This window comes from Cyclopterus lumpus, chromosome 9 (assembly GCF_009769545.1).
Source record: "Cyclopterus lumpus isolate fCycLum1 chromosome 9, fCycLum1.pri, whole genome shotgun sequence".
Classification (NCBI taxonomy): Eukaryota; Metazoa; Chordata; class Actinopteri; order Perciformes; family Cyclopteridae; genus Cyclopterus; species Cyclopterus lumpus.
The window spans coordinates 7,970,853-7,983,822 of record NC_046974.1 but is presented as its reverse complement, the minus strand read 5'-3'; the positions used below and the strand labels follow the sequence as shown (position 1 = coordinate 7,983,822).

Sequence of the window (12,970 nt, the reverse complement as noted above, 5' to 3'; positions counted from 1 at the left end):
TGTTGTCATGGAGATACCTTCTGTAGCGGGAACTATCATAGAAGAAGTTTCAAGTACTTTGCCAGGTTTGTTTATATATCTGTCTGTCTGTTTATATATATATATATCTGTCTGTAGTGTGTAATTAAGGTCAAAATGTAGGTTGTGTTTGAAGATAGGTGTGGTTCAAGCAAGGGCAACGGAAGTAGATGGGTAGAAATTGGGCATCGGGCCCTCTACTCCCACGTTGGGCCCCTGGTCCACGCGGTTGGTAGGATCCCATTGAAAATGGTCTCTAGGTTTGAATTTATCATCAGGTCCTTTCTGACATCTTGTTGTCACACAGACTCAAATCCTGGTCTCATTCCCATTGTTCTGCCTCACCTTTTAATAACATTGGACTTTTGTGTCTGAGCGAGAGCCAACAGCAGCACCAATCACCATGGTTTCACACCATTAAAATAAAAAACGTCCCATTTTCTGTCTCACAATCTCAATTCATACAATAGAACATACGTAAAAAAACAAAAATGTAATAATAGGCATAACTCACCGAGACAGGTAGCAGCCTGGCGACCAAAGTGCACGGTATCCAGGCACACCGTACACTTGGCAGCTCTCATGTTGAGTCCCACTGTGAAGCGGTGAGGGGTGTTGTGGTGCACCACCCTCTCTCTCTCCCTCTCTCGGTCTCTCTGACTGTCCTTCAAGCGACGGCTAAACTCTGAATACATGTCGGGGGACACAGTGAGGGCAGGCAGCCGTGTCCGATACATTAACATCACTTCAGAACCTCAGTGCCCCCCCATGCCATACCCGCTATGAAATCAGTCCAACAAAAGAAGGCTTCCAAAAGAACTTGAAGCTATTTAGCAACAAATGCAGTAGCAAGTACACTCTGGAGACAAAGATGGTTGAAAAATAATATTGATTTGATCAATCCCTTGTGCTTGAGCTCTCCCACTGTTGTATTTTAAAAGGCATTATCCAGTCAGTACTAAGTTTCCCACTGTGTGTCTAGTACTGTGTTTGCACATCACAACGAGTCTCAAGCCTCAAGCACAGATATTTACTTGTAGATAATTATCTATGTTTTGGATTGAAAAATTAAGCAAACACTTAAATTATTTCTTAATTTGACTTATTTCCTATTATATACACTTATTGGTGTACGAAGATTGTTAATGTTAGCAACATGTTTCATATGATTAAAAGAAGACATGTAGACATGAAAACACATTATTATTATTTGATGTTTTTTGTTGCTTTCTCCTTATTTTCTCCTTTTACTTCTTCTTTCTGTTGAAGTCACAATCAGCCAATTTCCTCACAAAAATTATAATCACTTAATAATGACACCATTTTGGGATAGGGATGGTCCAGGCTTAACTTGTTGGACAACGTGTTGAAACGTTGACCCTTTTGTAAGAAGAAATACGTTGACTGAATAATACCTTCAGTTCTTTTTCACAGTGTGGGTTCAAACAGCACTTTGTGCATTGCAGAGTTCATAATATGGTTCATCTCTGTTAGTGTATGATGGGAAGTTCAGGAGGGATTGCAGTGAGCACAGCAGACTTCTGCAAATCAGATTGGCTCAGACAAAATGCTTCAGATTTCTAAAGCTGTGCACTCTCTCCGGTTCACCTGACCAGCCTGGTGGGATCTTACATTTGTATAAAAGTGCAGAGCTTTTAAAATCTGGCCTTTCAAGGATGTGGATGAGGCAAAAAAGAGAAGAGAGATAAGAGACCAAACTGAGGAAACCATAAGTTTGGACAACTTACTTTCAAAAGTGACCCTCCTTCTCTCTGAAAGGTGTGTGAAAGAAAAAGGATAGCAAGAGATTCATAAACCATCCTTCGCAAGTGACATTGTGTATCTATGTGTGTGAAGGTGAGGGCCAGTATACGCCAAGTAGCTATAAACCTGCATGTGTGCGTGTTTGTTAGAGAGAAAAGGCTGCACTTCGGTAAACAGCATCCCTTCACTCACCCTCGGGTGTCGCAGTCGCCTTCCTGCGTTCGGAGTTGGAGGGTGCCAGGTTGGTCGGACCCTGCTGGTGCTCCGGAGACTTCACCATGGCAGATATAATCATCTGCTGCCGTGCCGAGGCCGGGTTTGCAGAGTTACCATGATCCTTATACTGGAGCGCTGGGGTTGGAATAATTGATTCTTTGAGCTCATAGCATTTTAAATCTATGTGTTAATAAGTTGTTTTGTCATGCTGAATACTGCAAACTTTCTTAGCTTTCTGAATTTTTGTAGTATAGTGTGCAGCATCGCTAACGTATTTATTCAAAGTGTAAAAACTAGTGTGCAGGAGCAGTCTCACCTTCCTCTCTCAGAGATCGCAGCTCTGCTCTCATTTTCTGCAGAGCATCCTCCAGGTCAGAGCAACGAGAACGCTCTTTGTCCAGAGCGATCTTCATGTCGCTGTATTGCAGAGGCACCGGCTGGATGGAGGGCACGGGGGAAACCTGGCCTTGACCCTGACTTTGACCCTGGCCCTGACCCTGAGCCTGGGCCTGGGCCTGGGCAGCCATGGCAGCCAACAGATCCTCTCGACGACGCCCAAACAGACCCTGACAACAAAGGAAACACAATTGTTTTCACCATGCAATCAGTCTACTTAATTGTCTAACCTTCCTGACTATTTGATTTAATTTTTTTTTTTAATTCTCAACTGGATTTAAAAGATGTGAAGATTTACACGATCCTAAGACTCATCAACAAGTCTTCTGTTTAATGGCAAAAACTAAAATATTTACATTTTTCAAGGACTTTCAAAAACTTCTGTAGTTTATCTGACCTTCTTCTTCTTGGAGCCCCCATGAGCCTGGGCCTGGAGGAAGTCTATGAGCTTGGTCTGCTGGGTGATGGTCCCCTCCATTTTCACCTTCTCATGGGAGTACACAGCCTGCAGGTGGAGCTAAATGAACATCACTACTGCCATGAATTTCTCCTCAAGTACTTCACTTCACATAGAGAGGGTGACAGGGGAACGGGGGATGTATTTGTTTATGTGTCTTTAACAGTAAGGGAGAAACAAGACAGCAAATAACCAGCAGGTCTAGATGTGCATGCACCTCGTACACTCAGTGTGTGTGTGTTTTTACTCAGTATAAGTGTACGTGTGTGTGTGTGTGTGTGTTGAGGAGCACCTGGATGTTCTCCAGCTGGTAGTCCAGGTCGGTCCTTTCAGTCTTCAGCAGATCCGTCTGGTCCAGAGCGTCCTGCAGCCCCTGGGTCAGACGGAAGATGTGGGTCTTCTGGGCATCCATCTGCTGCTGCAGTTTCTCTTGCTGTGGACGTAAAACAGCTGTTGTGTCACAAGCTGGACGCTGCAGCCTGGCCACTTGTACCTTTTAGCATGGTTTGACATTTGTTACAGCTTTGACTTCACAACCAGACATTTTTTTTGTTTTTGTTTGATTTGCAGCAGGGACCAAAAAAAATCTAACATGCAGTAATTATACAACATCTAAGCATTTAAACCCATACATAATAGCAAACAAAAGAGGTCATAAGTGCGTGGCATAAATACAGAATGTACCTCCTCCAGCAGCCTCTGTTTCAGATCCCTCTCACTCTCCAGCTTTTGCTGCAAACTGAGGGCGTTCATCTCCAGCATGGCATGCTTCTTCTCCAGATCATTAAACTGAGAACAGAAAGCAGGAAGAGTTTGCTGCAACATCTGTTAACTATACAAAATTAATTAAAATACTTATTTAATGTGGAAAGGCTCACAGTGTCGGCGAGGCTCTCCGCTTTAACTTTCTGGTCTTTGAGGGCCTGCTGTAGGGCCAGGATCTCAGCTTTGTGCTCCTTAACGGCCTTTTCCACCGCTTGGCGAGACTCAGAGCTGCGCTGCTCTGAACGAAGCCTGAAATATACAACAAACCATTGTTGACAGTGTTTTAATATGCTTTGGTGGACCCAGTTTTCATCATGCACCCTGCCGACACCAACTCAGAAAATTATTTCATATGTTTCCCAGAATACATTTTGACAAACTCTAGAGAATATTCCCAAACCTGTTGCATTCAGTGTGTGTAGGCGGAGTGAACTGATCCAACACTGATAGCAACTGCAACATTCAGAGCAAAACTAAATACTTTTTCTCTGTCTTTAAGAAAAGTAAATCCTAACCTTTTCTAAAAAATTAACATGTCTTTTGGTTAAATTATATCATGGACTTTTGAAACCAATATGGGTGGAACAACTCAAACCCTCTGAAGTCTATTTATCTCAAATGCAGCTGTGCTACAACACATCTCCATCTTTCAACTCAATACTAAATGGACATAGCAAGGCAAACTTAACACACATTCCAAGTCCATAAATGTTGCCACATGGAAGTTATTTGAACCTGTTCTGTTTCTCTGTGTCCAGTAGTCTCTGGATGTCCCTGGTCCTCCTCTCAGCCTGGTTCTTCTCCTCCTCTAGTGTTGCCCTCCAGGCCTCCCACTGTCTCTCCTTCTCCAGCAGCTCGTCATTCAGGGTCTCCAGCTCCAGAACCTGCTCCTCCAGCATGGTGCATGTGGTCTTCAGTGTCTCCAGGTTCTGATACAAAACAGGATGAGAAATACCGTTGATATCCAAACTGTGGCCAGGACCCAATTCAACCTCTAAAGTTGTTATTTTTTTCTCAGCAGATTTATAAGGAAAAGATAAAGAGAGAAATGTAGTTTAATATCTTCAAATATATTGAAGGTCTTCTGTTGTTGAAAGATTATGGCATATCCTCAAGAACTATTACTGCTCATTGACTGATTAAGAAATGAACGTTTCACCCTGAATTGGCCATGTTATAACCTTGTTATAACATGTGGATCTTGTGTTGGGGATTTATTTTCCCTCTGCTGGGTTTGGGAAATCCCTCGGGAGGGCTGGAAGGACTCTTCTTTGGGAGGCAGTGACAAAGTACTATTAAACCCACAGCATGGAGGTTTTCGTCACCTGACCATCACATAGTAGTCGAAGTATCCAGATCCTTTGCAAAAGTTAAATATATAATCGAAATACCACAATTTTAAAATAAATGTTCCACGGAATAACTATCCTAAAAATGAACTGGAGTGTGCCAAGGCATATCAAAAATGGCACGACAGAAACACGAGATGTCCACTCCCTGGTCTTTCTCCCACCATCATGCAGAAAGGTGAGCGGGGTTATAACGCTATATTTCCAGTATTTTCTCTGTTCACATGTCAGACATGACATTCAGTCAGCCATAGCACCCTAATATAAACCAGGGGCTTATGGGGAGCATCTGATGGCAGCACGAACAACATAATAACTCCTCAACTGCAATTAGAAAAAACAGCAAACATGACATGTTGTGTTTTATGTCTTACAACGCATTGCTTTAGACAAAGCATTGGGAGACAAATATAGCCTCTGCTGGTGCCGCGGCAACACCACGGCCCTCTGAAGTCCAACGCATCCACAGCTGACACGACCTGGGAGTGATGGGGATGACACATCCCTCCCACACACCACCCCATCCCTCGTCTATGACTTCCATCGCTGGTTACACAACCAGCAGGACCGAGAGCGCTCCTGGACACCCACACACAGATCCTCCCACAGGGGCAGCACACGCATCACACAGCCTCCTCGCTGCATCCAGAATACTGCACATAACAATGCTGAATTATTCCCAGGGTTTCTGCTGCCTGATTTACACTTAACACTGTCAGAGCTGGGAGAGATGTCTAGGTCAGCTGTCAAAGGTAGTGCTGGGATATCACATAATGTGAGTAAGTGGAAACCTGGCGTCTGGCTGCGAGTGGGAAGTGGGCAAGGGGAAGGAACCTGAACTAAAAGAAGTAGCACAACTGTCTCATGACAGTATTGTGTGGCAATTTCATGCAGGAATGTAAAAACTACTTGACTGGGTTTAAAAGTCAGCTGTTTCACTCTTTGCATCGTTACCTGGTGATAGACTGGTGACCTGTCCAATGTGTTATAGAGAAGGAATGGTTGAAAAACAGTGTATCCCTGTTTAATTTTGAGCCATGTTAGAGAATGAACTCCTCAGAATGTGTCCGTTCCAATTAATAAATCAATACAAGGCACCAACTTGGGATAATTGAGCATTGCGTGTCCATCTGGCATTCCTTTCTTTGGACTGTTGACAAAAAACAACTTGAGAAGAGAAGGAACACACTCATACAAACACACATATAAACCGTTAACTAGAACATGACCACCAGCAGTCCCCGGTACCTGTTTCTGGTTGTTAAGGTGCATTTCCCGGTCGGCCACCTCCCGGCGCAGCCGGTCCACATCCTGGCCGAGATGCAGCCGGTCCTCCCTGTCGTCGGAGGCCTCATCCAGCTGCTTGGACAGGTAGAAGTTCTGGCGGTTCAGCTCGGCATTCTCCAGAGTCAGTGTGGTCAGCTGCTCCTCCAGATCTGTGATTACCTGAAGGAAGTCAACAGGACTGTCAGACTGCCAGTTTGAAGAAAGAAAAATATACAGAGCACCGAAAAATATATCAACAAACAAACAAGTAACTACTAATAAAAAACATAATTAGGATTTTCGGAATACTTTTCTGCCCTTTAAGTTTTTTTGGTCTTTATTTTTGTCACTAGAGATGGTAACTAATATAATATTTATTTCCTAAACAGACATGACTGTTTTAACATCAGTTATACATTTGTTTCTTTACATAAAAAGGCTACATCCATTTCACACATACATACACAAGTAGGTCTTGCTTACATTGTGCATACAGGCATTGAGTATATTATTCTCATCTACACACAAACTTGACCAAACCCCCCACACAATCTCTACTGCAGCATTATTACATGATGCAGCAATCTAGGTTAGTGATATAATGCAGTAATCATGTTAACAACATGTTTAACTCGGACAGCATTCGGAGCAAGGAGTGGGCTACTCTCATCAGCATCGGTCTTGTTCCTTAATCAGCCATGACGACTGTGTAGGGAAATGAGGGTTAAAGGCTGCTGAGGCTGCATGTAAGAGCTCCTTATTCTCAGCTCTCATGGGGACATGTATGTGTACCACGCACAATTTCCAGGTGGCGGGGGAGGAAGGGGGGGGGGGGGGGGGGGGAGAGAGAAATAAATAGAGGCAAAGCTTTTAAGTCCATAAATTAGTTGTCTGTTCTGTACTGACTCAGTGCTTCTGCTCCCCCGAGGCTGGGGACTGACAGCAGCAACTAAATACTTAAGGCGGGGCGAGGAAGCCAAAATCTGCAATGGATACAATGGTGATCCGGCGGGCCTCTATATTTACTTTACTTGTCTGTCATCACGATCTATAGAGCAACGTGCAGACCGAAGGTAAGTCACATCCGGAGCTTTGCATCCTCAGCACTGCTGAATACAAATTGCTCAATGCTATTTGTGAAGGCTGGGAGTCTAAAAAAAAAAAACAGCTAAAGAGGATGTTAATCAATCTGGGAATTTCCTTGACTGAAATGAACGTTACATTTACTGTGCTGCTCGTATAAAACACAGAAGGACATCTGCTCTTTCTAAGTGAATCCACTTAAAGTTAATTTAATTTAATTGAGAAAATATTTATAAATTAAATATCCAGATGGAAGTGTCTTTTGGTCGGTTGAGTCCTCTTTGATTAAAACATGGCTCACAACGGTCTCATACAACCAGAATATGAAAGGATAGCTACTTTAGCAGAGACAGCATAACAACATATTCCAAATGTCTAGATAATATATATAGTCCCACAATATACATTGTCTTATTACTAACTCAAATGACTTTAATAGTAAGTATGTGAAAAGAGGATCTCCACACAGATCAGAAAGAATTGGGAAAAGTGTAAGAGCGTCACTCTCAAATGTCATCATTATCACACATTCCTTTGATCCAATTTTAGTTTGAGCTTATATTAGCCCGGGGTATTTATAGTTAGGGGAGATATAACAAATTAATCAGGACTAACTAGTGGCCCTCTGAGGCTACATTTCTGCCATATTACCAAATAAAACCCATAATGCAATATAATTGTACACAGAAAAGTGAATAATGATAGTGTAAGTATGTCAACAGTCTTACCAGTAGTAAGATAATAATATGCGGTCAGCAAATGTCATTCGAGACTGCTGATTATGGGATGTCTTGTGGGCAAAGTTGACATTTTGGCCTGAAGATAGCACAAGTGGAAAGTTCATGGTATGTCTAAAATAGATTTATCTTTTGAGGGGCAGAATGTGTGTTTAAAGGAAAATGGCATTTTGGTTTTGATAAGTCTGTCTGAGCAAATGGAAACAATAGCCTGATGTACGGTAAGCAGAGTTAGATGGGGCACCGAAACTATCAAGGAGTGGCAACAATGGAAGAAGTTTAAAATACTGGTACTGGAAGTATTTCATGCATGTATAAAGGGCTATTGAATCTTAAAACACATTAAATCTTAAAACACACTGAACTTTGAATATTAAAACAGAATGAAGTGAAGTGAAAGCCTGACAGGGCATATTATTACACCCTCTAAAAAGTTCCACCATGATGGTAACTCAATCAAGGATGGCTGAGAAGAGATAACTATATCTATTGTATCGCTGGTAAAAGGCTCTTATGAGGAAATGTTTATTGAGCGAGAGGCCAACTTTAATTTCATGGATAGACATTACAATGGACGATTACAAGAGGCGGAAGATAACAGCATATGTCCACAGTAAATTTGTTTGTCATGCTGGGTAAACTGGGTAGACAATGCAATGCCCCATAGGCCAGACCTTTATTGTTGCAAGACTATGATTATATGGTGACAAAAAGATCACGCTCTAATTGAACATCGCCATCACTGTTTTTGTTTTAATTTTTCTCTGCGCTCGTCTGAAATCTGAAAATGGGACATTTCAGAGAAACTTAAATGAATAATGTATGCACGGCCAAGTCCAAACTGTTCAACAGACACACTAACGGATTAACCAACATCGCAAGTGGCATTTCAAGCTCTGCTTTTGGCTGCGTTTGTCTGAACATTGGCCAGATGAATCTATGGACCGTGCTTTCTGAACAGTTTGCGAGTGGGAGGATCTCCGAAGTAGGCCAATGGAGTAAAGGTAGACCATGATGGTCCTGGTGATTATTCAGGGTAAATGAGTTTGCATGCACTCAAATAAATGGCAACATTGTTTTCTCAAGGTTAGCGGTATGCCAGGGCTGCACAATGACATCACCTCAACAATATAATAACATAATATAACAATAACACGAAAAATGGCCTTGAGATTACAACGGGCTTCATCAAAGTCTGTAAAATAGACGAATGCAGCTTCACGCGGTGCCTCGTTACCAGAAGCTCTGGTGACCAGATATAGTGTGGTTTCGGAACAGAGGGGAAATATATTGCTCTGCAGACATGGAAAATAAAATAATCAATGACACATTTAAAACTCTTCTGGCTAATTCAGCCAGTATGTGTAGACTGTGAGATGCTGTTCTAGGTAACTAAACCCATGAAACCATGAAACACGTTAAAAAAAAGAGGAGCCAAACAGCCATGATAACAGGAGAGCATCCATTATCCTCCTGATACTGTTCCTACGGGGCTAGTTTTGGTAATGGTAGCTCACTTAGTTGTTAATGTGCACAAATGCCATCATGGAAATAAACATTGAGAATGAATCCTTCACTACCAACAGAAATTCTTACTTCGGCCATCGACACAAGTTTTTGGGACATCTCTGAAAAGTGTGGAGCCGCGGTCATATGTTTCATGTTAGTGCTCCAAACAAAATGGACCAGAAGGAAGATGCTTGCAATGAAATGGATGATGTGGTTTAGTCACAGGGAGTCGCTTTGTGATTTATGCAAGTAGAAGAGAAACATCATATAAACGAAGCCCTATTTACCCAAAAATGACAGAAACACATATGGACCGACATATTACGACGAGGTTGTTAGTTAAGTGTGATGATGTGTGAGGATTCAGCTTGTGTGCAATGCCAGAAGAGAGAGAGGTCTATTCCTGGAAGGAGGAAGACGAGAAAGTCGTGAGCAGCTTACCGCACAGCTGTCTCTCAAGACATCAAACTTGCGTTGTATCTCATCTCTGTGTGCCTGGCAGGTACAACAACAAACACAGAGGGACAGATTGCGTCATTTCACTTACGTAACATCACAGGAGACATAATCCTGTGCACCCTTCAACTTTCTCTCTCTCTCTTACTCTGAGAACAGTGATCTCCTCCTCAGCCTCCGCGGTGGTCTCCTCCAGCTCGGTCTTGGCCTGCTGCAGTTGGCTCTCAAGCGCGTGGCGAGCTGCCTGCAGATTGCTGACCTGGGATTCACGCTCCTGCAGCGACAGGGTCAGATCTGACACCTGGCGCTTAATCTCCATCTTCTGTTCCTCGTGCTCCAGCCCGATCTAGGGAGACAGAGGAGGGCCGTGAGCGGGATGGAAGGGACAGACCCTGACTGTTCACTTGGACTCGGCCTTGTTTAGTTGTGCTGGTATTTTCACTACTACATAATGACCATAAGCCATCTGCATTGAGTTGCTAGGTTGTGGATCAACACCAATGACTCGATAATCCACGTAAAGAGATGTGTAGCTTATAAAACTCACTTTCTAAAGTATTTTAGATTGTTTCAACACTTCACTAGAGCCCAACAATTTCAAATGTCATATGTCACATTTATGTATTGTACACAAACATTTTTTTTAAACCTTTTTTATTGCTTTTCTAAAATGGGTATTTGAATTGCTTCTTATATTTTGTTATTATATTTTATTGGTACTTTATATATATTTTCTTTTCTTTTCTTTTATGGAGCCTCCCAACGAAAGCAATAACTGGAGTTATCTTGACTCCTCTAAAATAATAATTTAAAAAATGTTATGATGAATCTGCAAAGACAGTTTAACCTGCATGTCCATCAACACGTGAATCCCACTTCGCTACCCAGCGTTCTGCTTCATCTCCCCTCTAATATCTCCTCACCTCTCGCAGCCGAGTTTCCTGCTCCAGCACACGGCTCTTATTGCTTTGCTCCTGCTGACTCATTTTCTCCAGGTGCTCCTCCAGTTTGGCATTCTGGGCCTCCAACTTCCCAGCCTGAGACTCCAGGTAGAACTTCTGTTGGCGAAGCTCTGAGATCATCTCCTCCTGAGCTTTCCTGCCAAGACCACACATACTTGTGTGCAAGAAGTTCAATAGGAGGCAATGCAACGTGGTATTGTGCCATTACGGGCACATACACTCCCAAGGACAAACAAACAAGATACTTTCCAGGCATCATTTTGTACAAGCAATGTCTTTAACCAATTTCTTTACCATCATCTTACATTATGCCATGACTGAAGCTGATATTTTACTTGGGAGAATCAATACAACTGAATTCAGATTGAACTTCATGGGTAAAAAATCGCCAAAATAAAGCTTTTGCACTGCTTTTAATGTTTATTGCCACACAGAATGATTGTGTATCGGTACTTACATGTTTTTCTGTGTGTAGATACTGCTGTTGGCTGCCAGTTTGTTGGCCTCCGACAGCTCAGCAATTCTCTGCTCCAGGCTGTTCATCTTAGAGTCCATAGCATTTATGGTCTAAACAGAAATGATATCTTTACATCACCGGCTTTACTTGGTATCAGATTGAGTGTCATTATTTTGTGCTCGACAATAACCTTCGCCAAGATTATTCCAAACAACAACAAATCTATGTCAGTGTGATTAATATTAAAATACGCCTGAGATAGTGTCGCTGGCAAGCCGGTCAGTTCTTACCGCCTTCTGTTCACCGATGATGCTGCACTTCTCCCGCACCTCCTCCTCATAATTGCTCTGACTGGACTCCAGCATCTCCTTATCGGCCATGTCCGCCTTCATCTGGGCCTCCAACACCTGCTCAATGCCAGGCAGCCCACAGAACCATAACCAGGATATCACTTAACAGGACAGAGAATGGCGTGAAGATGACATACTGTAGATCTCCCAAGCATAGAGTACACCCACAACTCAACCAGCTAAAGTCGGGCCTCCAAACATAGCATAGAGCGCTTCCTGTAAGTGCAGTCCATCAGGATACACCTGCCTGTTGTCTATGTGTTGAACCTTCTATGTGTTTGGAAATGTTACCTTTATCTTGTCTTCATGAAGCTTCTCCTTCTGCTTCAGATGAGTCTCCAACCGTTGGGACGTGGATTGTGTTTCTCTCAGATTGTCCTCCAGCGCCTACACGAACATACACAGATGTTCTGTATACAACGACTAAAACTTCTACGCTGCTTTTTTTCTTTTTCTTTTCTTTTTAAAGGGTAATGTACAAACTTTTATTTCCACAAAAAGAAAGAAAAATGCTGACATTTTTGTGGTAAGTGAGCGATCAAAAGGTCTCCTGAATCACAAACCACCCAAACACAATCATCGGTGATTGCTGCTGGTAATGTGCCTCATAGTGTTTTGGAAAAGTACAGTTATAAAGCTTTATTGAGTAAGAGATTCAATCACCTTACCAATGCACAGGTTTTTTGACGACACTAAACAATAAGTTTGACAAGGCAGCGTGCTACTTTGTTTAATGTATACATTTTCATAAAATGCATTCATGACTTGATGTAGGAAGTAACCGGTTGTGAATACACAATGGGTCTGTTTGGAATGGCACACTATCATACTGGTGCTGAGTATGTCATGAAATTCAGTATCTAGTGTGAGAAATGCCCAATGTAAACTTGATATGCGAGAATTTCTGAGCGTGACTTGTGACCTTACTAGACGTACTCAACTGCCCTAAAATGCATTGCAGCTCTTCATAGCAGACATTTAAAATAATTAACCGTTGGATAAAATAATCATGAATGATGGCGAGTGACATTAAGGTGCACTTAAGAGGAGAAGCGCTGGAGCTCAATTCAATTCAATTTATTTTGTATAGCCCAAAATCACAGATTACAAATTTGCCTCAGAGGTTTTTACAATCTGTACACATACGACATCCTCTGTCATGGGGATAAATACCCCTTAAAAAAA

General features: G+C 42.3%; 1 protein-coding gene across 1 annotated transcript in view; it reads right to left on the bottom strand.

Moving 5' to 3' along the window:
• The window catches only part of LOC117735874 (citron Rho-interacting kinase), a 39,903-nt gene that overhangs the window by 11,149 nt on the left and 15,784 nt on the right, over positions 1–12,970 (bottom strand). The window contains exons 9-25 of the mRNA XM_034540778.1: positions 12,077–12,172; positions 11,726–11,842; positions 11,436–11,545; positions 10,940–11,114; positions 10,165–10,362; positions 10,002–10,055; positions 6,214–6,411; positions 4,352–4,545; positions 3,730–3,865; positions 3,536–3,640; positions 3,144–3,284; positions 2,792–2,899; positions 2,508–2,564; positions 2,315–2,435; positions 1,975–2,133; positions 1,767–1,790; positions 533–703 (exon numbers count right to left, since the gene is read on the bottom strand). Coding sequence (XP_034396669.1) covers positions 533–703; positions 1,767–1,790; positions 1,975–2,133; positions 2,315–2,435; positions 2,508–2,564; positions 2,792–2,899; positions 3,144–3,284; positions 3,536–3,640; positions 3,730–3,865; positions 4,352–4,545; positions 6,214–6,411; positions 10,002–10,055; positions 10,165–10,362; positions 10,940–11,114; positions 11,436–11,545; positions 11,726–11,842; positions 12,077–12,172 — 2,164 coding nt within the window. The remainder of the gene's footprint in view (positions 1–532; positions 704–1,766; positions 1,791–1,974; positions 2,134–2,314; positions 2,436–2,507; positions 2,565–2,791; positions 2,900–3,143; positions 3,285–3,535; positions 3,641–3,729; positions 3,866–4,351; positions 4,546–6,213; positions 6,412–10,001; positions 10,056–10,164; positions 10,363–10,939; positions 11,115–11,435; positions 11,546–11,725; positions 11,843–12,076; positions 12,173–12,970) is intronic.